General features: G+C 40.9%; 1 protein-coding gene across 8 annotated transcripts; it reads right to left on the bottom strand.

The window, feature by feature from the left end:
• Window positions 1–684: 684 nt before the first annotated feature.
• Window positions 685–25,604, bottom strand: cpt1b (carnitine palmitoyltransferase 1B (muscle)). Of its 8 annotated transcripts, none has more exons than XM_034288345.1 (27): window positions 25,589–25,604; window positions 24,844–24,965; window positions 24,316–24,504; window positions 19,470–19,654; window positions 18,973–19,324; window positions 18,655–18,800; window positions 18,407–18,561; window positions 18,113–18,270; window positions 17,620–17,709; window positions 11,872–12,033; window positions 11,539–11,678; window positions 11,128–11,299; window positions 10,508–10,609; window positions 9,646–9,783; window positions 9,434–9,511; window positions 9,150–9,257; window positions 8,892–8,976; window positions 8,582–8,777; window positions 8,260–8,445; window positions 7,604–7,709; window positions 7,365–7,481; window positions 7,042–7,206; window positions 6,764–6,898; window positions 4,537–4,689; window positions 2,003–2,116; window positions 1,733–1,825; window positions 685–1,617 (listed from the first exon to the last, which is right to left on the bottom strand). In XM_034288345.1, the coding sequence occupies exons 2-27, from the start codon at window positions 24,877–24,879 to the stop codon at window positions 1,537–1,539; spliced, it is 3,642 nt and encodes a 1,213-aa protein (XP_034144236.1). In that variant the 5' UTR covers window positions 24,880–24,965; window positions 25,589–25,604; the 3' UTR covers window positions 685–1,536. The 8 variants fall into 8 exon arrangements, with proteins under 8 accessions (XP_034144236.1, XP_034144234.1, XP_034144233.1 ...); XM_034288343.1 differs by having other exon boundaries at window positions 24,844–25,116; window positions 25,589–25,603; XM_034288342.1 differs by having other exon boundaries at window positions 24,844–25,116; window positions 25,541–25,599.
• Window positions 25,605–27,573: the final 1,969 nt, after the last annotated feature.

Genomic DNA, 27,573 nt, shown 5'->3' with positions numbered 1-27,573 from the left:
ACGATCTGTCAAACTGCATCTCCTTTTGACTGACAGCGGTCTGTACTATAAGAAGTCACTGAAGCAATTTCGCACTCAGTCCCATCGCGGATTTTTCAAGTGTATTCGAAAGACTAACTGCTGCAATATTTCTTGATATTTGTTTGGCGAAATTGCTAGCCGATTATAGGCTACACCACAATCCTTGTTTCAGTTTTACAAAGTTTAATATATATATTTTTAGATAGTTCATTTATTCATTCATATACAGCCCCCGAGTGTCACTACAAATGAAGACCATCAGAGGGTTATAATGTAGGCCGAAAATGAGCTTCCCATCTTTGAAAGAGCAGCAGCCGCCACTGCTGTATAAACAAAAAATACAACTAGATAATATGTAAACAAGCAATACAACTACATACTATATAAAAAACAATGAAACTATATAAACAAAATACAACTACATAATATATAAACAAACAATACAAATAATTATGTGTGTAGTGTGTGCATAGTTTGTGTGCGGCTTAAATTAGTAAAATAATCTTTTATGAAAAAAAAAATCCTCCAAACATGACAATTATAAACCGTTAGGTTTGAATGCTGATTGGATAATTGCCGTTGGATATAACGACTTGGAACTTGGTTAAAACATGTTTTACTGTTCTAGTTTGTTAACCGTTTGACAATAATTGGACAAACACAGTTGATCAAATTATTTTAATGTTGTTTTCAGTGAAGTTCCCAGTGACAATGGCGTTTTTGCACAGTCAAGGCCGTTTCCATATAGCCAAACCCAATCCATTTGAGACATCTTTTAACACTACACACAGACATGTTCACGGCAGTTTGCAGAGTTAACCATATTAGCATTGCTTGAGTCATCCAGATGGCTGGAAGATGAGATCACTCTGTATTAAATTATGGGTTGGTGAATGAGTTTTGGATGTGTGGAGAGACACCAGGTGGCATGTAAAATCAACTAAACACATATATACACACCCATAACAGATTCAGATACACAACTATATAACAATAATTTACAATTTTTTTTGATATTTACAAATTAACGATATACACGTCTTACGAATTACAAGCAAGTACTATTGCTACTGTGTGTGACCTAAACAGATAGCTGGCCTATCTCCACTACACTAAATATTCATATTATATTAAATAAAATCTGAAATAAACCAATCATTGTTCTACAAGGTCACAAAGCAATTTGTCAAAACTAATTTCACTGCCATTTCATTGAAGGGAGAGTATTGAATATGAATTGTGTGTGTATATATATACACACACAATTATATATAGTAGTGTCTAGCAGCAATATATATATATATATATATATATATATATATATATATATATATATAAATGTGAAATGTATTTCTTCCCCTTGCTATCTGAGTGAATACCCAGAAGTTCTATTCATTATCTGAGGCCATCAAATAGGAATAAATAATAGTAAGATGTGAAACTTAGGAAAACATTTTGTAGTCATGGAGCATAAAGGACAGCTAAATTACATTAATGTTTGTCTACTTATCACATCTAGTTCTTTTCTTTTTGGTCGAATAGAGCACGAATGTCCAGCATGGCCTGTCGAATGTTCTGCCCAAAGCGGTATGAGTCCTATAAAGAAAAAGAAGATGTTTGCCTGATAAAGATCCATCTAGCCATTAAGTTAGTATGCGAGTGCTATATACTGTGAAGAGTTTATATATTAGTGTAATGTTTCTAGTCTCACCGTCTCAGGACTGGAGAATTTGCTGGAGATGTGGAATGTGATGAGGTTCTCTCCCACAATGATGTAAGAGACGCCATACCCGTCATCGGCCACCTGAGGAAGCAGGAGAGACATCAGTACTGGTCACTATTTCACAGAAGGATCAGACAAAGTAACAGACGCAAAGTAGCAGACAGGGACACAGTTGCAGTAGGACTTGAGGTTGTGATGCTAGTTAATATCCTACAGAATGTGTGTGTGTACATGCCTACATGCAGGTTTTAGACTCACAGGGCCAAACCCTCCCCCTGCACCCACATATCTGGGGAACTTGTTCAGGTCAACCATGTTCAGCTGCTGTTGTGGAGTCTGGCTGGTGGACAACCTCCAGGGCTCTGACAACACCTACAGGAGAGGGATGTGGTTATGTGGGGAGGTGTTAATGTTTAGGTGTCCCAGGTTTGAATCGTCCCTCATTAGGAGAGAATGAAGACCAGAAGTGTTTTGGTCCTGTTCTACAACGCTGTTTCCAGAAAGTTGGGATGCTACGTAAAATGCTAATAAAAACAGAACGCAATGATGTGCAAATCATTTATTCCTGTATGTAATTGAAAATAGTACAAAGACAACATATCAATGTTGAAACTGAGAACTGTTATTGTTTTTGGAGAAATACATGCACATTTTGAATTTGATGCTAGCAACATGTTTAAAAATTTTTGGGACAGGGGCATGTTTATTACTGGGTTGCATCACCTATTCTTTTAACAACACTGTAAGCGTTTGGGACCTGAAAAGACCAATTGCTGTAGTTTTGAAAGTGTAATGTATTCCCATTCTTGCTTGATATAGAATTTCAGCTGTTCAGTTCGGGGTCTCCTTTGTTGTATTTTTCATTTCATAATGCGCCAAATGTTTTCAATGGGTGACAGATCTGAACTGCAGGCAGACCAGTTTAGAACCTGAACAATTTTACTATGTAGCCATGCTGTATATATAATTTTACTATGTAGCCAAACCTGTATATATTGTTTAGCATTAATGGTGCCTTCACAGATGTGCAAGTCACCCATGCCATATGCACTAACGCACGCCCATATCATCACAGATGCTGGCATTTTTTAACTATGTGCTGATAACAAGTTGGATGGTCCCTCTCCGCTTTAGTCTGGAGGACACGATGTTCATGATTCCCCAAATAATTTCAAATTTTGATTTGTCAGAGCAGAGAACAGTTTTCCACTTTGCCTCAGTCCGTTTCTGGATCTTTTTTATGTACGGTTTCTTCTTTGCACTGTAGAGTTTTAACTTGCATTTCTGGATGCAGCGACGTACTGTGTTCACAGACAATGGTTTTTGGAAGTGTTCCTGAGCCCAAGCAATGATTTCCAGAATTATTTTTAATGCAGGGCCCAAAGATCACGGCCATCCGGTATTGGTTTTCGGCCTTGTCTCTTGCATACAGAGATTTATCTGATTCTTTGAATCTTTTAATGATATTACTCCTTGCTATTTTATGTTGAGAAATGTTATTCTTAAATTATTGCAGGATTTGCCTGCGCAGTGGTGAACCCCTCCCCATCTTTACTTCTGAAAGACTCTCTGGGATACTCTTTTTATACCCAATCATGTTACTGACCTTTTACCATTTAACCTAATTAGTTGTGAGTTCCACCAGGTTATTTTTTTAGCATTACACAACCTTTCCAGTCTTTTGTTGCCCCTTCTCACAGCTTTTTTTTAAACGTGTTGCTGGCATCAAATTCTAAGTGGGCAATAACATTTCTCAGTTTCAACATTTGATATAATGTTTTTGTACTACTTTCTATTGAATATAGGGCTTAAATTATTTGCACGTCATTGCATTCTGTTTTCTTTTCATTTTACACAGCATACCAACCTTTTTGCAAACAGGGTTATATTTCAAAAGTCCCAAATCACCAAATGAGGCCATTCTTGTTGTAACTAGGCCATTATCTTCTTAAAGTTTTAGGCATGAAACATCAATATTTAACTGATAATTCCAAATCTTATTTCACAGGAATATAATAATAATAATAAATTGTATTTATATAGTGCTTTTATTGGACTCAAAGTCGCTTGAATTATGATATTAATATGCACTACGATCTCATTATTCTTAAACGATCCATGTAGCCTGATTGCTGTCTAACCTGTTACTGCATTGGCCAGAGTATTTTTCTATACATTGTGGTGATTGTTCAGAAATGCTCTTTGAGTCAATAGTCCCTGCTAGTGATTGTCCAACATCTTGTCAAAATTTAGCCAAAATACAGAGCAAATATCACATATTTTGTTCCAATCATGCGCCTTATTGAGTTCTGGCCACGTGAGATGAAAATAACATAATTCAGCAACATTCCAAATTGTCCTAGCATTTATGCCATTGCAATTTCTGAGGTGTTTTTGGTCTAACAGTAGACCACTATGTTATCCTCTGCTGTTATATTAGGTTTGTCATGTAGAATAGTTAACTTGTGAATCATAAGGGATCTTGCGAGACACTGACTCAACTTCAACACAAATGTTACAGTGCACGTTATTAAACAAACATTATTTTGAGAAGTGTCTGAGATCACCCACCCGGTTTTGGCTTTTCAGGAGCTGCACCTTAATCTGCTTCAGTGATGATTTCCTTACCACAAACTTAACCACATATAGCCTGAGGTTTGAGTGAATTGTTAAATGTAAGAGTTTCTCTTATAGAACCTGGGTATATATCACTTGAGTTAACCTCATTTAACACTTAACAGTTTTTTGAAAAAAACACACACACACTCACAGCCTTAAAGGGGTGAGCTGACCTTTTTGAGGAATGGCGAGTCAATGTTGAGGTACTTGGACACAATGTAGAGACAGAAGAGATGTCTATCGATACCAGATCCTGTCATAGCCAGACGGTACATGTTTTGGTGTTTGTCGGCAGCCTTTCGAAAGAGGTCCAACCTCAGGGTATTCTACTCACAGGGACAACAACATAACATCACATATTAAATCTCCAATCATCCAGGTCAAATTCTGGAAACTACTGTGTGTGCAGGGTTCTGATCCAGTACTGCTCAGATACACGTACCGCTCAGATATACTACTAATTAGCTGTTCATCATTATGGCTAAAGGTATGTGAACATCATACCTAGTTGTCCCCCCCTTTGCAGCTATACCAGCTGCCCCTCTTCTGGGAAAACTTTCCACAAGATATTGGAGTGTCTCTGTGGTACTTGGTGCCCATTCAGCCAAAATAACATTTGTGAGATCAGAGATGGCAAACTGTTGCAAATGTTGGAAGCACTCAATTGTCTAAAATGTCTTTATATCCTGTAGCATTAAGATGACCCTTCACTGGAACTAAGGGACGTAGCCCAAACCCTGAAACATAGTCCCTAGCCTCAGCAGGGTTGAGATCCGATGACTGTGCTGGCTTCTGTATAGAGAGATAGGCCTGTGGTTACTGTGTGTCCTTTCTATAGAGAGATAGGCCTGTGGTTATTTTATGTCCTCTCTATAGAGAGATAGGCCTGTGGTTACTGTGTGTCCTTTCTATAGAGAGATATGCCTGTGGTTATTTTATGTCCTCTATAGAGATATAGGTCTGTGGTTATTTTGTGTCCTCTCTATAAAGATATAGGCCTGTGGTTAATGTGTGTCCTCTCTATAGAGTGATAGCACTGTGGTTATTTTGTGTCATCCCTATAGAGAGATAGGGCTGTGGTTATTTTGTGTCCTCTCTATAGAGAGATAGGCCTGTGGTTACTGTGTGTCCTTTCTATAGAGAGATATGCCTGTGGTTATTTTATGTCCTCTATAGAGATATAGGTCTGTGGTTATTTTGTGTCCTCTCTATAAAGATATAGGCCTGTGGTTAATGTGTGTCCTCTCTATAGAGTGATAGGCCTGTGGTTATTTTGTGTCATCCCTATAGAGAGATAGGCCTGTGGATAATGTGTGTTCTCTCTATAGAGAGATAGGCCTGTGGATAATGTGTGTCCTCTCTATAGAGAGATAGGGCTGTGGTTATTTTGTGTCCTCTCTAAAGAGAGATAGGGCTGTGGTTATTTTGTGTAATCGCTATAGAGAGATAGGCCTGTGGATAATGTGTGTCCTCTCTATGGAGAGATAGGTCTGTGGTTATTTTGTGTCCTCTATAGAGAAATAGGCCTTTGGTTATGTTGTTTCCTCTATAGAGAGATAGGACTTTGGTTATGTTGTCCTCTCTATAGAGAGATAGGCCTGTGGTTAATGTATGTCCTCTCTATAGAGAGATAGGCCTGTGGTTATTGTGTGTCCTCTATAGAGAGATAGGCCTTTGGTTATGTTGTCCTCTCTATAGAGAGATAGGCCTGTGGTTAATGTATGTCCTCTCTATAGAGAGATAGGCCTGTGGTTATTTTGTGTCCTCTATAGAGAGATAGGCCTTTGGTTATGTTGTTTCCTCTATAGAGAGATAGGACTTTGGTTATGTTGTCCTCTCTATAGAGAGATAGGCCTGTGGTTAATGTATGTCCTCTCTATAGAGAGATAGGCCTGTGGTTATTTTGTGTCATCCATATAGAGAGTTAGGGCTGTGGTTATTTTGTGTCCTCTATATAGAGAGATAGGCTTGTGGTTATTTTGTGTCCTCTATAGAGAGATAGGCCTGTGGTTACTGTGTGTCCTCTCTATAGAGAGATAGGCCTGTGGTTACTGTGTGTCCTCTCTATAGAGAGATAGGCCTGGGGTTATGTTGTTTCCTCTATAGAGAGATAGGACTTTGGTTATGTTGTCCTCTCTATAGAGAGATAGTCCTGTGGTTAATGTATGTCCTCTCTATAGAGAGATAGGCCTGTGGTTATTTTGTGTCATCCATATAGAGAGATAGGGCTGTGGTTATTTTGTGTCCTCTATATAGAGAGATAGGCTTGTGGTTATTTTGTGTCCTCTATAGAGAGATAGGCCTGTGGTTACTGTGTGTCCTCTCTAAAGAGAGATAGGCCTGTGGTTACTGTGTGTCCTCTCTATAGAGAGATAGGCCTGTGGTTATGTGTGTCCTCACTGTAGTGCTCTTGTCTTCCATGGCTCTGACAAAGGCTGTGGAATCTGAGGTGCAGGAGCGAACCGTCTCTGTCCTTCCCTCTCGGAACATACGTGTCATCGAGGCTTCGTAGGTCAAACAGAACTTTCCCTTATCCTACAACACATAAGCCACAAATACATACAGGTTTAATTGGGTCTTGTGATATGAAGTCCTGGTCATGGTGTGTCAGGTTTCTTCTAACTCTCACCCCAACTAAGGATCAGCAAAGGTTCCCAGGGTAAAAATTTAACACACACCCTGAATTGAGCCAGTTGCAGCGCTAACTGTATAAAGGCATCAGGACTGGTCCTGCTCTTCTTGATCAGGCCCTTCCCAAACTCATCAAACAGATAGCCATAGAAGTCCACGTCATCCGCTATCTCTTTGGCAACCATGTAGGAATCCTCAATGACTTCCTGGCACTGAAGGAGGATGACAGAGCAGAGGACCAACCGGGTCAGCCAAGGAATAAGCTTGTACAAACTTCTGTCTGGCCGACTGAACACAGCAACTGGCATTCATCCCCTTTCCTCTTTAATAAAGGCACTACGTTTTTCTCGTGAAACATTGAAAGCCAAACCTCCAGTGGAATGTCCCATTGTAGTTTGACAGGAGCAGGCAGACCCTTGGTGCTCTCTCCTCTGCAATGCCCCTCGTCTGTGTAGCCCAGATGGAAACAGTCTGTTGCTAGGACATACTACACCAAGACAGCAGCAGAGCAATCGTTAGCCCGAAACAGCACACATCCCAGTAAGTCAGAGTCACATTGTGTGTTTCAAAATAAAGTCATGTTTATGAATACATCAATGTTCGTATTACCTCCCACATGTGTCCCACAATGGGAGCATCTGCCCATGAGTGTTCTGCGTTAACACCCAGTTTGCCGTTAGTATAGGCAATCAGGGTGAAGGACTTGTCAAACCACCTGAGTAAAAAGGGCCTTCAGATTAAACACTGATACACATTCATCATGAAACATGTCCAGTAGTATAACATGGTGTAAGCCTAACCTACTCTCGACAATGTATCTTTTCTTCCTAATGTCCTGACTGGACCTGACTGTCATAGGACATCCTGTTTCTCACCTGTCATAGGACATCCTGTTTCACACCTGTCATAGCAGTTCCTGTGTCTCACCTGTCATAGGACATCCTGTTTCTCACCTGTCATAGCACTTTCTGTGTCTCACCTGTCATAGGACATCCTGTTTCACACCTGTCATAGCAGTTCCTGTGTCTCACCTGTCATATGACATCCTGTTTCTCACCTGTCATAGCACTTCCTGTGTCTCACCTATCATAGCACTTCCTGTTTCTCACCTGTCATAGCACTTCCTGTTTCTCACCTGTCATAGCACTTCCTGTTTCTCACCTGTCATAGCACTTCCTGTTTCTCACCTGTCATAGCACTTCCTGTTTCTCACCTGTCATAGCACTTCCTGTTTCTCACCTGTCATAGCACTTCCTGTTTCTCACCTGTCATAGCATTTTCCATGCAGCAGGGACTTGGCGTACAGGTCCAGTGACCTCAGCTTGTCAGGGTCGTAACCGTGCGCCTCATCGTCGAGAGTGAGGAAGAAGGCTGATGTCTCTATGGCATCCAGGGAAGCTTTGTTAACACCCTGGTTGAAGTACTTCAGACGAGCTTGCGCCCACGGAACTCTGGGAGAGCACGAGAGGTGTCCATTTTATCTCTGATGTTAGTGTGAGAAGGGGTGGTTGTGATTGTGTTATCCTGTGTGTGCATACAAGTGTCTTTTGTATGTATGTTCATGCCTTAGTGTGTGTGTGTGTGTACCTGTTGCCGGCTGTAAGGGCAGCCAGTTTAAGTTCCCCAGGCTGTGGCTGTGTGTTGTCATCAATGATCTTCCGGAACTGAGTCTCCAGCTCTGAGGGCGAGAGGTGACGTCCTCCGTAGTACAGCCACACCTTAAAGAAGCGGCCCTTATGGTACACCACCAGATGCTTCCGGTCACTCAGGTGCTGAACAAAGTCTGGACCGGGGTGGTGGTGGTGGTGGGGGAGGGGGTGGCACAGGACACTTCTATTGAATCGGTTTGTCTGAGATGGTTACTCAGCGATGTCTAGCAGAAAGGCTGTGTGCTCACCTGTCTCTATGCCAGGGATACGTGTGGTGTTGAACATCCTCTCCATCTGACAGGAACACATGGGCACCACCCCCAGAGCCCTCAACTAGAGAGACACAGATATCTTTTTATTTGATTATACTGTATTTATTTGTTTAATATACACATACTACATACTGTAGATATACGTATATTTGTCTTTGTGTGTGTTTCATACACTCAGATGAGTGACCTGAATATTTCAGAGTGGTGTGAATGAGGAACAGATACTGTCATTACCGGTGCAAGTTCTCCTCTTTCTAGTTTGCGTCTATACTGCAGCATGGCATGAACCACATTCCCTGCCCGCGCTGCCTGTCTGTGTGTGGGAGTCACATACAGCAGATCCTAGATCAGAACATTAATACAACATTATGAAAGGGTTACTGGATACCTATCCAACATTAATACAACATTATGAAAGGGTTACTGGATACCTATCCAACATTAATACAACATTATGAAAGGGTTACTGGATACATAATATATAATTATAATGCCATATTCTCTGAGTAGCTTCCTACCATGGCGTAGAAGTTACTGTTGACCATAATTGGATTTCTGCCTCGAAGGTAGATGTATTCTTCCCACCAATCACTCACCTGCAACAGATAAAATTAGGGAGAACTACAAATTTGTTTCAAAGAGCACTTTCAACACTCACCAAAACAGTCTTTACTAAAATTGAAGTTCAGTGTAGCCTGACATCACACATTAAAACAATCTGAATACATACATAGTTTGTAGCCCACCAGGATTTGAGGATGAGGTACTTCTGGAGTCTGGGGGACTGGTCCGTCTTGAATTCATTGGCCAGCACCTCCATCTGGTTGTACTGCTTGTCATCCAGTAGGGGGTGCACTGATTCCAGGTACTGCAAAGGTTTAGAACAATAACCATGTGATTCAAAACTGATGTAGTGTACATATAGGTCCACACAGGTCATAGTCTTTCAATCTTCTGAAGTAATGATCAGTTTGATATTGTATTTCATCTCTGCATATGACAATGGGAGAGGCCACACTGACATGCCTGGTAATAAGGTTGGAAAGCACTAGCGGCATACTTTAAATGTATTCAGTTACTTGTTTCCCGTCTAAACTTGTAATGAGTAAGGTCATTTTTGGATTATGCAAATTCAGAACTGATTTAATTATGTAACTGTTGCTTGTTTAACAGGCAGTTTGTTCCTAATCCATTTATTTTGACTTATAATAACAGTATAATATTATGACAGTATGATATGATTGAGCTATTCCTGTAAAAATAAAACTCTGATGTCAGACATTTCAATTGATGAACTTTCCAATAAAAAATCTTGCTCTGGACAAGAGCATTTACCAAAGAGCATTTATATTACTAAAATGTAAATGTAACCTTTTGGTGACACTTTGACTGACACTATTGTCATGTTGTTGTTATTGTTAGTAAATAGACATGTCATGGAAACATCTAGATGGTGACCAATACTCTACACAAGATACTGAAGTGAATCGATGGATATCCACTCAACTCTCTACTGTGAAACAAACTGTATCATAAAGGTACAAGGCAGTAAATCATCATCTAATATCTCTCCCTGTTTCTTCCTCTCTCACCCTGCGGATGGTGTCATCCACGCTTGGCACGGGTAGTCTGGGTAGGGAGGCCTGGAAGCTGTAGAGGAGAGGTCTGCGGCCAGAGAACATCTTTAACAGATTCTGAGGAGAAACAACAACGTATTCCAACAGAACCCAAGCTAATACGTCAAACTCACCTACAGCGTCACTGCGTTTTGGTCCACCAGAAGTACATGTGCTTCCAGTTGAACACTGCATTTGACATGGAGCATTGTGTCTCCTTGAAGGTTGCTGCTATACATGATTTATGTTACATTGATTTGATGGATCCTCTGTAACTCCAGGAGTGTTTTGTGGTGTGTGCAGGGCAAGGACAAGCTAAAAGGATATTTTGCAACTCTGCTTTTGGTAAAGTGTGTTTCTTATGCTGCAGCATCAGCTCTCCCCTCAACAGTAATTTGCTATTTGACAGTGGCAGAGACGTTTTCGTCATTTTGGGGAACAGGTGTTCTATGTTGTCAGCTTGGTCAGCGTAGAGGTTGTCAGCTTGGTCAGCCTAATCCAGCCTAATGAGTCAGCCAACCTTGAACACTGACCTGTTTCTGAACTATAGATGGTTTGCTGTTTCTTTAGAAATTAGAGCCATATACCAGACGTACCAGCCAGAGTTTGGTGGAGAAGCTCATCTTGCCATGGGATTCAAAGATCCAGGCGTGGTAGGAAAGCAGGGCCTTGAGAATGTACCTCAGCATGAGGATGAGAGAGAACCACAGTCCAGTGGCAAACAGTACGGCACTCAGTACTGTGTGGCTCTGCATAGTCATGTAATCACTGGAAGAACCGGAGGGTGGGAGGAGAGACGACAGACAATACTGAAAAGAAATCGAATGGCACTATGTCTGGGTCTGCATTACCACTTTACTTCACATGTAGCTACATTACTGAACCAGAAAATAGAAAGATTCTTGACAGTTATTGTCCTTCAATGGGACTTCACTTCTCATCTTGAAATTATACAAAAATACACGTAGATTTACACCAATTCTCATCAGTGTAATTTGCTCACTGACCTGACAGGCAGGGTCCTCTTGATGGTGTCTATCATTCCCATTGATGGGTCTATCCGGGCATACATGGTGCTCATGATGGCTATCACTACAAACAGCCAACTGGATGGACTAGCAGGGTAGACCCCTGTCAAAATCCCATTCTGGAAAATAGAAATCATTCAGTGTTCTCTGAAATGTTCAAGCATTTGTTCCAACACAACACTAGGCCAAAACCACCAGGTTCACTAGAAAATAGTAAACTATAGAACCAGCTGCAGTGCTGAACTGAAACGCCAACGATCAGACCCAGATTCGGTAATGACTGGAGGGCTGCTGAATGGCGGGGAAACAAACCTTAAATCTAATGGCGCGTTTTCTCCATGATGTCACTCCTGCATGGTAGATGTGTTTGAGCACCTCGCGACTCAGGTGGAGGTCAATGCCATCAGGGGTAACAGTGAACTGGAAGCCAACCGCCTGATGAGCCTCCGCCATCGCGATCACGTCAAGACAACCCTGTTCAGATTGTATTTAAATTAAGAATCCCTGCTTCTCCTGGCACAACTGAATAGATCTGTATTTTTTGAAACTTTGTAAACACTTTTCCAGATGACTGCGTACATTTTCGTTCTGGTACCCATGGGAAACAAACCCACCACGCTGGTGTTGTAAGCATCATGCTCTTACCAACTGACTAAACACAACCCCTATGTTGCTGTATAAAGGAAGTTAGAGGTGGTTTGCAAATCAATGCTAACAAGCATAATTTCACTGACTGGAAGCAAGCACATGGCAATGACAACAAAGTCTAGCACTCAAACATACAAATACGCAAGTTCTGCTCTGGGGAAAAGATAATGGATCACTGCCAAAACCCTGAACACTTTGTTTCTTGTAGTTTAGTTTACAGTACTGTTTGTTTTCATTTATACTTCAAATGTAGCATGTTATATTATTATTATATTATAATGTATTTAATCATAGGAAATTATGTCATTAAAATAAGTTGACTCAACACATCAGTACACCTGGAATAGCATCAATGCTGCTTTGTTTGGGTCAGTGGCTAATATGTTGGCTTCTACCTGAGCTTGTCTGTTTCTGCCTGTCAGTCCCTGTGTTACTCCCTCCCTCCCATGTAAATGGTGATAATTAGCTAAACACTCTGTGTTCGGCTCTTCTTTCCTGACAAACTTTCCTTTATTATTTGAGCAGCATTGCTGTGTGAGACGTACAGGGAAGATGAGGGAGGGAGGTATACAGGGTAGAGGGGGGAGGGAGGCGTATGGGGTAAAGGAGGAAGGGAGGCGTATGGGGTGGAGAGGGGAGGGAGGTAAATGGGGTAGAGGAGGGAGGGAGGCATATGTGGTAGAGTGGGGAGGGAGGCGTATGGAGTAGAGGAGGGAGGGAGGTAGGCATATAGAGGTAGAGGAGGGAGGGAGGCATATAGAGGTAGAGGAGGGAGGGAGGCATATAGAGGTAGAGGAGGGAGGGAGGCATATAGAGGTAGAGGAGGGAGGGAGGCGTATAGAGGTAGAGGAGGGAGGGAGGCATATAGAGGTAGAGGAGGGCAGAAGGCATATAGAGGTAGAGGAGGGAGGGAGGCGTATAGAGGTAGAGGAGGGAGGGAGGCAGGCATATGAGGTAGAGGGAGGAGAGAGGCATATGGGGTAGATGAGGGAGGTGTACATGGTAGAGGAGGGAGGGAGGCGTATGGGGTAGAGGGAGGAGAGAGGCATATGGGGTAGATGAGGGAGGTAGGCGTACGGGGTAGATGAGGGAGGTGTACATGGTAGTGGAGGGAGGGAGGCGTATGGGGTAGAGGAGGGAGGGAGGCGTATGGGGTAGAGGAGGGAGGGAGGCGTATGGAGCAGAGGAGGGAGGGAGGCATATGGGGTAGAGGAGGCATATGGGGTTGAGGAAGTGAAGTATTGCACAACTCAAGGCCATTTCCAGCTATGGCTTAATTTTTTTAGAATAGCTGGGAAAATACAATCTGCTATGAAGAGATGTGAATTCAGCTGTTAGCTGTTCCATCAACTCACCTGAGCACAGAAACACACCCATGTAGAGAAGTATTGAACTTCAAATGTTTGTGGGGAGAGTCTTTTTTAGGTTTCCACTAACCAGGTTTGAACTAATCTGAGAATGGATCGGGTCCATGGTCATTTCCCCTTGCTCAGATGTTGCATACATCAACCAATGGTTGCATAACACTTCATTCACTATGCTGTCAGCCACCAGATTACCATCTAATAGAATGTAACTATTCAGACATTGTAAGATCTAACATGTGTCCTAAGCAGAGGAACAAGTCCAGTATTCTGTGAAATAACGTAGCCTCCGGCTTTTGTTCTGAGATTGATTTAATGTTCTCAGACTGTATGTGGAGGTCATAAGTCTGTTTATGTTGTTGGGTTTGAATTTCTTTTTCCATGTCATATGAAGGGCATTCAGCCCAGTGGGGTAAAGTTGAAATGCCAAATATAGAGTCCGGCATAGCCTGGATCAGCATGCACCAAGACGTAGGACTGGTTTAAAAATATAAACACTGCAGACCAGGAAGAGCATGTCAGGTCTCCCACACAGCCACATAACCATACATTTTATATGGTGAATTCATTTAAACAATTAGCACGTGTTTGATAAGTGCTGTAATTACATTATCTGCTAATACATCTTATTTTATTTATGTGTCCACTCAACAAAAAACTGTAAGTGGACATATTCAAACTTTCCATAGCAATGTGCAAGTATTGTTTGTAATTACAGTATTCACCCTGTGCCCACACACAACCCTGAAAACATTTTCCAGAAGCATACGTATTGATAAGATTACACTATTTTATCTTAGAATGTAACAGATTACAGTTTTTCCATCAGCCAGATGGTAACTAACTGCTAGACTACAGTATACCATAAGTGTTTAACTAAAAGACACAGTAGTGTAAGAAATGATAAGAAATAGAAATCCAAAAACATTCACAATAATTCCATACCTTCTTGCAAATTGATTCAAGCCTAGTGATGTTAACCAGACAAAGGCAGTGACTTTTTCTCAGTGAAAATCCCTCTAGACAGGGGCTCAGTGGTTTCTATGTATGCACCTCCCCTGTGCTCTGTGATTATCCTTTATGCCCTTGAAGCGTCTGTCCTCAGGCACTGAGAGCAATGCTTTACCCATACACTTTATCCTTTCTCTCTCTTAACTTCCTCCAGCTTACTACTCTCCACCTCCCTGCTCCCAGTGACACTTCCAGATTTTTCTATCTGCAACTGGACACCCTCTAGAGCTATAGTGTAACCTCACGTGCCTGCTGACCGCTTGTCATTGAAACCCCTGCAGAGTACTCCTATAAATGTCTAAAGTTTATTCATCATTCTATTGGCGTATGATATTTTATAATGTTTTGGTGAAGGCAACAACCAGGGACAACTGTTTAATTATGTCGATATTTTATTCTGTCTGTGTGAACAGTGTGTAGTGGTTTACAAATGACCTTCCATGTCCATGTTTGTGTCACTACACCTGTAGAGACCTCCCTGTTCCTGACGGCGTTAAAGGGCATCTCATCCTGGGGTACCCTTATTTGGTTTATATCTTTGAGTGGTTTGTCAGTGAGTTTGGTTTCACACAGTTGATTTGTGCTTTGCTCATTGCTAAACAATCGAAATCAACTTACTGCTTCTTTTGGCTAGGTTTAAAAGCTACAGTAACTATATAGAGAGATCCTATTGTAAAACACATACTCTTTTTAGATTTGGCAAGGTTACTACAACATTGGAAGAAGCAATATTTGTTAACATGTTTGGAAAAATAGGGAGCAGGTAGCTTTGACCACAACTAAAGTTGCTAGAGTAGCTAGATTTTAATCACACGATTTTAGCTAGGAACAAATTCAAACAACCGGATGCTAAGCAAAGTCCATGGAGATTATACACATGCTTTTTGCTGAGCCCTAACACATTTCATTGTACTTAACTATTCTTTCAGACTATATCATCTTTCTCAACTAAACATGACCTAATTTCTATTTAAGTTGGGGTTGAATCTAGGTTTTTCCCCATCCTGGTCCTCGGGACCCAAAGGGGTGCACGTTTTTCTTTTTCCCCAAGCACTCACACACCAGTTTTAAATGTTGCCCTACCACTTACACACTTGATTGACATAATCAACCTATCATCAAGTCTTTCATTTGGCTCAGGTGTGTGAGTGCTAGGCCATTAACAAAACTGTGCAACCCTGTGGGTCCCAAAGACCAGGATTGGGAAACACTGCGGGGCCACTAGTGAATACTGTATGTGTGCAGAAGAGTATATATTGGATTTCATAAGGCAAAAAAATGCAGATTCAGATACTTTGATGTTATTCTGGCTACTGAGCATTTAGTAGAATGAATGGTTTCATCCTTCATAGATTAAACAACAAGATTTGTTTTTGTTTATTTGAAAAATATCTATTATTTAAAAAATTGAACAGATGAATACTGAGAAGGATTTTGTTCAGTAGAAAAACATAGGTTTTCTGCCCTATAAACATGTTGTGTAAGCTAATGAGGCCCTCTAAGAGTTTTTTTTAGAAACACAGACAGCTCAGTGTCAGTGGAGTGCCAATTTATATTTTTTGGAGCGTGCCCGCTACTTTCCAACCAATTGCCTTCTGCGAGGCGGGTCTTCCTCCTTGGCTTATTTTGTGAACACACATTAAAGCTGGATGATATGTATAGCATAAGTACGCCATAGGGAACCAAGTTATTTTACAGTAAGAAATTATAATGTTAGATAAAGACCAGGATGACAAACTGCAAATTTCTCTCGTCTACTACAGGATACACTACAAAAACCTGCAATTTTAAAATTCAATTTTTCATATAATTTTTTTCAGAACTTTTTCTATCGGGCATTGGTGTGGAATTCCTTTCTGACCGGTGAGTAATTGCAAAATACTATAATTGTTTTTTTACTGAAAAAATCCTACCTAGAGCAGCTTTAAATATTATAGTCTGGCATGTGCTATTTAATAATAGCTGTGTTCTGTACATCATATTTATGGAACTTCTGTAGTCATTGCATAACATTTCGTTTGAGTTATTCAGTATTCAGTATCATTTCTAATTTTACAGAAACAACCCAGCGGGAAAAAACATAGACCCATAAAACAACGCTGTTTGAGTATTTGGGACCACAACAAGTGTGTAGGCCTACCCAATAAAACAATCTCTATAAGTTCAATTGATTTTTTTATTACAGGTGGAACTTATGAACAAATAAAGAACATTTATCCACATGGATTATTCACATGAAAATCTGTTTTCACTATATATGAAGAGAGAAGAGACTTATAGAAATCTTGCAGGATACCTCCCGGAAAGCATTGGTTACGTTTTTTGGGAGGTTGAGATGAAACTGCCAAAACTCCAGATCTTGATGTTGTTTTTTAGAATTTTAAATCTAGATTCTTACAAGCAAAACTTATTAGTCCTTCATCATACACTCACAGATCTAATTTCACACTTACGTTTCACGTGGGACTTTTTTTACAATCATACCAATTTACTTTTGCTTATTTTTTTACGAACAATATGAATGCTTAACCTTTTCACAGATATGTAACTCCATACGGAAACAAATTCTGACCGGTGAGTAATTGCAATTAGCTGTTTGTTTTTTTTAAAATACTACCAACAGTAGTGCAGCTTTAACAAATTGTGATAATGATTAGGAAGTACACCTCCCAAAAGAGTAAACCAAGGCAAATTGAAAAACACCCTTGGAAATCTTTAAAAGGATTAGGACCTTTGGAAGCCCCTATTCTTCTGGCGAGCAGGGTAGAGCATAAAAGACCCTAGTTCAAAAATGTCTCATTATTTGCAGTGATGGCATTCCAAGGCTTTTTGTCCTCACATAACACCCCCACTGTTGATGAGTCTGCATTTTCCAACAAATACCAAGGCCTGAACCACAAAAAGAGCATACCTAGGCAAATGAAATTGATTAATGAAAGTTGTGTCAGAAGGAGAGATGAAACAGGGCTTCATAGCGAGTGTAGATGGGTAGAGGAGGGAGAATAGTGAGCGACAGGGAGTAGAGATCCAGCCTTACAGGAGCGTTATGTTCTATACTTGGCATGTACACCTGGTCACCCAGAACTGTCCCTTGTCCAGCTAATGCCACCTTCTCAGCCCCTTTCACCTATGACCAGATACAAAAGGATTAAATAGATTTAAACATGACAGGACCATAGACCAATATTTGTATGTGTGGTTCGAAATGCATCAGATAGGTTTGGGAAGTTCAGGAAAACATCAATGGAGATCATCAGGCAATAATTCTATATGACTCCCAGTTCCAGTTTAAATGTGATATTCTGAGGAGAAAAGAACATGTTTTGTTTAATGATTTTTTTCCTCTGCCTAAACCACTGCTCGGTTATTTTTTATGAACTAAGCAAATAATTTTTCTCAAGTTTTTCTCTCCACATCTTCTAAACAGGCATCCCAAACTGAAGTAGTGACACTAGTTTGGGAAAAGCTGGCATATGACATTAAAATGCACCTTATTGTCAGTCGGGAGAAAACTCAGCAGATGGTCTTACCTGCCCCCATTGCCCAGACTCCACACAGAATGATGTGATCACGTTCTCTGAGTTGTTTCCTCCAATCACAAACAGTTGGTCGGTGGCACCCAGGAAGTAGAGGCTTGGGAGATCAGCATCGGCTCTGGTTAGGGTAGGAAGCAGCTCAGACCATAAGTCTGGAAAAGAGAGAGAAAACGTGTGTGTGTGTGTGTGTATGCGTATGGGTCTCCAACCAATCATTAATTAGCAGCCTGCAAATGAATAGACCAACCAGTGTAAGGTTACTAACACCCAGGATGGAGACTGCTTTACCTTGCCTGGTGTCATACTGTAATAGCAGCTTTTCTCCTGTCCTCTGGATGTTCCCCAGGACATAGAGACAGGGGCCCATGCTGGTGGCCAGAGGGAGGTCATGGGACAGGGACATGGTGAACTGAAAGTCTGTCATCGGCAGAGACGAGACAAAGCTGAAGCAGAGAACACACACATCTCGGGTTGGAATGAGCGGTACAACAGCAACATAATAAAATGCATCCAGACAGGGGCAGGGTGTGGCCTACGTCCATCGGTCATCCCAGGGGTCATATCTCTCCACAGCGGTGTAGAGGGCTGTGCTGGAGTCAGGAGTCACCAGAGAGCCCAGGTACCAGCCTCCCACAGCGTAGATAGAGCCATTACACGGCACCGCACTGAAATGCCTCCTGTGCTGCAGGGAATAAACAACAAGAGAGCCAGATATTGTGGGTATGAGAATGGAAGAACTTGCAGGCTGCCCTGTATAACAGCATCTGCCGAACGATGAAAATGTAAATGTCTTTTATATGGAAGGCTTTAGGGCCAATTAGAGCATTGCGATGAGATACATTGCTTCTCTGTACCTTAATGAGAGGCGCAATAGACACCCAGGTGTTGGTGAACGGGTTGTACCGAAAGGAGGCCATTTTGAACTCCCATCCCCTCCTAGCCTGCTGCCTATATCCTCCTATGAGGTAGAGGTAGTTCAGTAGCACCACCGTGGTGAAACACCACTTATCAGCTATGAAGGGGAGCTCTGTGATGGGACGCCAGTCACTGGTCGTCTCTGACCCGTCCTGGGCGAAGAGGTGGCGGGCGGCTTCTGTTTCCAAGTCTTTCCAGGAGGTCAGGTTCTCTTTCCTCACACTGCAGAGCCGGAGGTCACCCTGGCCCCTCAGACGGATCAGTAGGGTCTTGTCCTCAGACGGCAGACGCCTGGCAATGCGTTCACATTATGGAAAATATTCATAAGATGCTTCCAACTCGAGGCTATTTTGTACATGTCGAACTAGAGACCAGTCAAGCAGGCCGACTGACTGTGGTTCGGTATGGGAGAACTGGTGTGCAGAATCTGCTATACCTGTTGACGTGAGGCAGCTCCAGTAGGTTTCTGCTGAGGTAGGAAAATACAGTTGTCTCCATCTCAGTAGAGCAGATGTTCCGGGCCAGATCCAGGTAGGACAGGCAGGTGTCTGGGGTTAAAACACTTGACAGGGCCAACAGGCAACGTGAAACAAAGGTTTCAGCTAGCAGGTAGGTGCCCACCTTTATAGAGATAGGAAGGGGGGGGGGGGGGGTGACATTCAGGACACTTAAAAAGTTTGTTCCTTTTTACATTTTATGTTTACTTGGGACCTTGGACACGGACACGAAGCCAACGGATACAATGTCCCCAATAAGATAGCATGTAATATTAGAATAGCATTTTTATTTTAAACCCTGTTTTCTCTCCCCCAATTTTGTTATATCCAATTGTATTGGTGTATCTGTCTCATCCCAACAATTCGTAACAGATTTGGGTGAGCTGAGCAAGCATCTGTGCTCTGTCATTCTTTCTCCATATCCTCATCCAACCAGGAAGTCACATGGATTAACAAATGCTCACTTACCTGACAACCTAAATTTGCTTTGCAGGTTGCCTGATCCACTGAGGAAGTCACAAGAGCACGATAAGATCAGGAAATCCCCACTGATGAGAAAAGAAATTGAAGCGTTGCTGAGTCAAATCCTGACTTGGAACAGGATGACATGAAAGTGTGATTAAAGATCTCTGCCATACACTCCTTGTCTGTGACAACCACATCATCACTGTTGAGTAGGCATGGGCAACTGTGACGGGAGGTTGCATTATCCCGGTATTCCAAAATTTTCCAGAACTGCTCCTTATAATCATTTACTTTGGCCTTTGGAACAACAGTTGAACCTTTTTTTGATTCTTCTTTTCTTCATGGAGATGTGCTGGTCAACAATACCACCATAAAGGTCATAAAGAAGGTCCAAGCATCTTCTAAATCAATTCACACAGGCCACCTTATAAAGGAAGGCTTGCATACTGAAGTTTTACATTAAGCATCTACTGTCTGGCAAGTCAGGATAATATTTTTTTTAATTAGCAGTCATTATGAACAAAGGAAATAGAGAAAACACCAGATACCTTTCATGACAACAACATCCGGGACAGTAGCCTTTTCTGGGTGTTTGGAGTCCTACTTTGTAGGTGGTTTACGCATGTTCTACTTTAGGTAACCTAGCAGCAGTACAAATTCAAACTAACCCGTTGAAAAAAGTCCCTAACATCAGATTTCAGAACACCATCATTGCTCTCAAAGTCCAATTTACACAAATGACCTTGCAAACCCTGGCAGGCTTGGGAGAGTCGAAGATTGAAATAAGACCACGAAGCACATCTTTAAGTTATTCTGCTTCTTATCAAGATGCTGGATCAACCAGGAAGTACTCACCAGCACCTACACGCTTGGAGGAGAGTGCATTCAATGGCCAACAAACACGACTGAGCTTGCAGGCACCCAACTTGCCAACTCTGGTGCTGCTTGAGTACAATCAGGCAAAGCAAGGCTTGTTTGGCAGCAAAACTGACCAGGTTTGCATCTCCCCCCAGGCCCCGAGGCATAGTTGGTATTCTGCAACTGGGTAGTAGTAACATGCAGAAAACCCATACCCTTACGAGAGCACAAATCAGTGAAGCATAAATCATCAGAGCACACGTCAGAATTGGGGCTAGCAACAATTGATATGCCAAGATGTACAGAACAAGATGTATAGAAGCACTAATACAAGCAAGTCATAGCAGAGGACAGGTTGAGCTTTACCACAATGTTTTTAAAATCATGTTTGAAAGTACATCAGATGGCAACAAGATCATGTTGAAATGCAATTTCATCAGGTAAGATGAATACACAGCTGGTGAGAGAGGCTTACAAGGTTATAGGGGGGCAGGCGTTTGTGTAATAACAGAGAGTTAGAATGACAAATGCAGAAACAAGCAAGGTCTGTCCCATCAAATGGTTAACAAGTTAATGGGTAGTTAATAACCTGAACAAAGTTCCTGGAGAAAATGGCTAAAATGGCTTTGGGTTTGTGTTGATAAGTTTAATAACTTTTACACTAGCAATGGTTACTTTTACTCTGATACAGAAAGACCACCAGGCTCATCATCTCCCAAGATCCCAGAGTCATGGGTTGGTCACGATGCTACAATCTAAGAGTCAGAGACGGTTTAAGAGAGTCATAACCAGGAGAGAGACTGGAAATACAACTCTACCAGCAGATTGTTTACTCACCAATCTGCCCAGCACATTGATCTGGATCCCACGACTTTGAAACTTCCCAGGCAAATGCAGGTTCTATTCTTTATCATGGTTAGGTACTTCATTCATATACACTACTAAATGATTTTGCCCTTTGACAATGTAGAATCAGTACCACAGCCTGTACAACAGAGTCCGGATCCCTTTGACCCACATAAAAACTAGTCAGTTTCAGCCAGGCCACGGGGAAAATTGACTGTGATGAGCCATGGACGTGGCTTCAAGAGTGGGTTTGGAGAAAGGCTTGGAGAAAGGGTTTAGGAATTACAGCTCTTTAATATGTAGCCCTCTGTTTTTCAAGTACCAAAAGTAATTGGACAGTTGACTCAAAAGATGTTTCATGGACAGGTGTGGGGTATTCATCCAGGTATTCCTGTTAATTCTTTATCAATTAAGCAGGTGAAAGGTCTGGAGTTGATTCCAGGTGTGGCATTCACATTTGGAAGCTGTTGCTGTGAACCCACAACATCCGGTCAAAGGAGCTCTCAGTGCAAGTGAAACAGGCCATCCTTAGGCTGCAAAAAAATACTATCAGAGAGATAGCAGGAACATTAGGAGTGGCCAAATCAACAGTTTGGTACATTCTGAGAAAAAAAGAACACACTGGTGAGCTCTGCAACACAAAAAGGCCTGGACGTCCATGGAAGACAACAGTGGTGGATGATTGTAGCATCCTTTCCATTGTAAAGAAAAACCCCTTCACAACATCTAGCCAAGTGAAGAACACACACCAGGAGGTAGGCATATCATTATCCAAGTCTACCATGAAGAGATTACTTCATAAGAGCTAATACAAAGGGTTCACCACAAGATGCAAACCAATCATAAGACTCAAGAATAGAAAGGCCAGATAAGTCAAAAAACATCTAAATAAGCCAGCCCAGTTCTGGAACAGCATTCTTTGGACAGAAACTAAGATCAACCTGTACCAGAATGATGTAAAGAAAATATTATGGAGATGGCTTGGAACGGCTCATGATCTGAAGCATACCACATCATCTGTAAAACACGGTGGAGACAGTGTGATGGCATGGGCATGTATGGCTTCCAATGGCACTGGATCATTAGTGTTTATTGATGATGTGACAGAAGACAGAAGCAGACAGATTAATTCTGAAATGTATAGGGATATTTATGTCTGTTTAGATTCAGCCAAATTCAGAGAAGTTGGTTGGAAGGCGCTTCACTTTACAGATGGACAATGACCCAAAACATTCTGCGAAAACTACCCAGGAGTTTTTTTTAAGGCAAAGAAGTGTAAAATTCTGCAATGGCTGAGTCAATCACCTGATCTGAACATGATTGAGCATGCATTTCACTTGCTGAAGACAAAACTTAAGGCAGAAAGACCCACGAACAAACAACAACTGAAGACAGCTGCAGTAAAGGCCTGGCAAAGCATCACAATGGAGGAAACACAGCTTTTGGTGATGTCCATGTGTTAGAGACTTCAAGCAGTCATTTCCTGCAAAGGATTCGACAAAATATTGAAAATGAACATTTTATTTATGATTGTGTTCATTTGTCCATTTACATTTGAGCCCCTGAAATAAGGGGACTGTGTATGAAAATGGTTGCAATTCCTAAATGTTTCATACACTATTTTTGTTCAACCTGCTGAATTAAATCTGAAAGTCTGCACTTCAACTGCATCTCGGTTATTTAATTTCAAATCCATTGTGGTGGCATGCAGAGACAAATATTTCCGGACCTAACTTTATATGAGATTTCCAATATGGCATTGCAATATCATTTAAATGGTTGGCTGTGTGTTATAAAGGCACAACGGTAAATACATCAGTAAGCCAGTGGTTCTAACCTAGGATGTTGACAGCATGAGTCCACAGTAAGAACCAAAAAAGACATTTCACCCATGAATTTCAAAACCATTAAGCCATTCTTTCTGTTCATAAATGTTGCTGCTAGTCTTAGCTGACTGGAACATAAATCTATGTCATAGGTAGAATGAGCGGGAGAAAGATCAAAGTCAGTAAAAAGAGTCAGACTTCTGATCAGTACTTTTCTGGCATCATTACACGTACAGATGAATCACTGTGACATATGCATTACGAATGATTGTGTCATCCCTGTGTGTAAAAAATAATGTACACGTAAAGAATTAAGACACGATAGTTCATATTCAAGTGCTGATGGGTTGTTAGGCTTATTCAAATATTGTTATTTAATGCATTAATTTTGAGTCACAAAAACCCAAACGGCGATCTATACTATTGGGTTTTAGATCTGCATTTCAAATGCCTGTAAACAGGAACACATTTTGGGTGAATTTCCTGCCTCTGTGGACAGTTGAGGTGATGTGGCTGTATTTTCCTTTTGGCTTGTTTGTTTGGTTTACTGTATGTAGGTTCTGATATTTGTAGCCAGCCTGTCCTAATCCTTCTTTTCTCTGACCAGATTTGATACCTAGTCTAATGTGTGGCAGTCTGCAACTCCAACCACAACACTATTTAACAATGGGTAGTCAGACACTCAGTCATCAACATTTGCTCTTCTTGGCCGGCTCCGCTTACACTGTTTCGGGCAAAAACGAAAAAATGCATAATAATTTATTTCCTATTAGCCTTCCCTATAACCCACTTGGATATGTTCGCCCAACTCCTCCTGGGTAACTGCGAAGTCATTCCGGAAGCAGAATTCTAAGAGAGCGTGGAAGACTGATGAGGGAATATGGTCCAGGAGAATCCGTCTCTCTGTAGTCTCTCTCATACTGGACTGGGACAGGGCCCTGAAGTACTCACTACACTCAGACAGGCGACCCAGGTCCACCTTATACACAGCGATGGAGGAACAAAGCACAAACATGGAAGGTTAGCCCTCTCATTATGTCAAGTAATAATATGTAGGACTTAAAATCAAACACTGTATTTAAGCTCAAAGCGATTTATAGGGATAAACACCAATGTTTCGGGATCAGTGAGCTTTCAGGGTTGAATACGAACACCCTGAAGAAGGCACATTAATGCCAAAACATTGGTGTTCAGCACTATTAATGCCATAGAGATTAAATACACAATGGTACTTTTTATCATAGCTATTATTGTGCTTTAGTTAGCACCATACTGTGCAGGGATGATGCCATAACTTACTTAGTTGCATTCAACTTACATAGAAGGTATGTGTGCTGGTCTGGACTGTAATCATGGTTCCGCTTCCATCTCCAGAGTGATAGATACGGTTCACCTCTTTGGTCTTCCACTCCTCAGGCAGCCTTTCATACAGTCCATACCCTGAGTTACATGGTGAGGTCACTAAGCTGTGTGGAACTGAGAAGGATGTTCCCCACACCCTCCCTAAAGCATACTGCAACCACCTGCATATCCACAGCAGGACCACTGACACACGCCGTCTGAGAAGACTGATCATCCCAAAGAGGGTTTTCTACCAACATAAAAACAATTAACATTGGTCATATATATTTCTATCTTGTGAGTAGACTATCAGAAAAAAAATCTATGATTGTGTTGGATTAGTTGAAAGCAATGTTAATTTAAATTAAATTCTATTTGATCTTCTTTTTGTCAAAAGAAAAAAAACAGGGCCTGACTGGGCACTATAAGAACTATTAAACAACTGGCTGCCAGAGAGAATTTAAAGAGAACTTATAACTATACACTAAAATGATCCAGAGCATAATGGAAAACTGTAACACTGAACCGGCACATTAGACTCATTACACACTTTACTCTCCCTGGTCCAACAGCTCAGTCACGTCTTATAAGATAAAGTCTTAAGGCAGCAGCATAGTGACCTGAACACTACAAACCAGGACACACAATAGAAGTACACATTAAAAGAAATTTACCCACAGTACCGGTTTCTTGGACCTCTCACAATGACCTACCACACGTACATTCAGAGCAAACGGTCCTTCTCCTCCGTAGATAGCCCAGGCCAGACTTGCATGGAACTCAATGCAGGAAAACAGCTCTAAAGGACATCTATTTTAGGCATCACAGGGACTCATGCCTAATTTCAAATCAACCCCTAACCATGGGTACTCTAAATATCCTCTACCATATTGATACACAAATTTTTTTTATGTCATAGTGAATCTTACATAGATATTCAATGTAGCAATTGTGAAGTGTTTAATCCATAAAGACTTCACATCCATTGGAGCCAGGGAACAATTTCAAACTAACCTAGTCTGCTGGTTTGTAAACTTGACTCCACTAAATCCCCTAAATTATGGGTACCATTAGTGGAAACTCTGGTTCCTGAAAAGTTATTGATTTCTACAGCATGATCAATAAGTGAAAATTACTGTTGCCATTGAAATTAGATACAATCTCTAATAATGAATGAATGAACAATGAATCAGGTACTTAGTATATTTATTAGCAGTAATAATTCACAGCAGTGCAAGTAGAACATGATAAGGTTTTGTATTCAGTGAGGTATCATTAAAATAATAAGTTAGACGTTGCACATAAAAGAAGAAAAAAAGGTAATGGACAGTTTTCGGTAAGTACTGTGATTCTTGGTCTGAAATTGAAAAACATTCAAACCATGGGCATAGGGAAACCATGACAAACAGATCCAAAGTAGTTTTACCAGTAATAGAACAGATTTCAAATACCAACTCATGATAGAAAATGTAGATAACAAACCTGAACCTATGCTCTTATCTGAGATTTGCAAACAACACAATCATGACTTAACAACTAAAAGGCTAAGTCCAATTTATAATCAAAGAAAGCAAATTTTAAAATAATTTAGACTACTTATATATCTACATGCTAATCTGTCATGACAAACATTTGTAAAATGACCCCATTGTGGTCAAATTGGGTAAAATGAAAACAGAAACAGCCCACATAGTTTAAATAGACAAAAATATAGTTTAAATAGACAAAAAGGTCAAACTTGAAATTCAGGACCAATATAACCAGAATCTTTAACAGAGAAAGTTCTAAAATAACATCTGGTTTGAGAATATAGATCTCTTCTCTCTTTCCTTGACAAGGTTCCAATTTTCACAAAGCTCTTGAATGTCAACATAAAAGATTGCGAGTGACTTGTTTTAAATGAATAAACACCAGTCTGTTCCATAATGCAACCTAATTTTAAACTAAAAAAAAAATCACCATTACTCAACATAACTGCAGCAACAGAAAAACGACATGACTTGAATGAAATGCTGTGTTGTGATCCTGTCTGCAGATTACTACACATACTGTGTTGATGTGGGCATATTTTAGCATATCTTTGATATCGGTCTAACTGCACCACAGTGAAACCAAAACACACTTTGGCATTCAATCAGAATGGGTAAGGATAGGTCTAAACTGAGGGATGGGGTAAGATTCAAAATAACCGGTAATAACTGGACAGTTTTGAGATGCAACTAGACTCTGCCACACTGCTTTGAGTCCAGGCAGTAGCACCCAACTCTTTAGGCAGAACAAACATGACATGACAAAACAGACAACAGAAAATAAGAATATTTGGACCCTGAAGTTAAAGGTTTACTGAAGCACAGCAAAAAACATTTCAATTACTGAGTTAAAAAAGAACCCCTGGAAAGTAACTACAATAACGCCTATGAATACTATACAGAAGAATCTGACTAAATTACTCAAAACATACATTTATGGAATCAGTAGATGGTAATGCTAATGTAAACAAAACATGTCTTGCTGTGCTTTTTCATAGTATTTCAGTTTCATTGTACGGTGGGGAGAACAAGTATGATACACTGCCAATTTTGCAGGTTTTCCTAATTTTCCTAATTTTGCAGGTCTGTAATTGTTATCATAGGTACACTTCAATTGTGGGAGACAGAATATAAAACAAAAATCCAGAAAATCACATTGTATGATTTTTAAATAATTA

This window comes from Esox lucius, chromosome 19 (genome assembly GCF_011004845.1).
Source record: "Esox lucius isolate fEsoLuc1 chromosome 19, fEsoLuc1.pri, whole genome shotgun sequence".
NCBI lineage: Eukaryota > Metazoa > Chordata > Actinopteri > Esociformes > Esocidae > Esox > Esox lucius.
Note: the sequence above shows the minus strand (reverse complement) of the source record. Positions and strands in the feature narration are given on the sequence as shown.

Coding starts and splice junctions, on each gene's coding strand:
- cpt1b (XM_034288343.1), bottom strand. CDS start 25,101: ATGATCAGTCTTCTCAGACGGCGTGTGTCAGTGGTCCTGCTGTGGATA. Junction 8,778..8,891: donor TATCCCTGGCATAGAGACAG/GTGAGCACACAG, acceptor ACCCCGGTCCAG/ACTTTGTTCAGCACCTGAGT. Junction 6,899..7,041: donor TGCAACTGGCTCAATTCAGG/GTGTGTGTTAAA, acceptor TATGTGTTGTAG/GATAAGGGAAAGTTCTGTTT.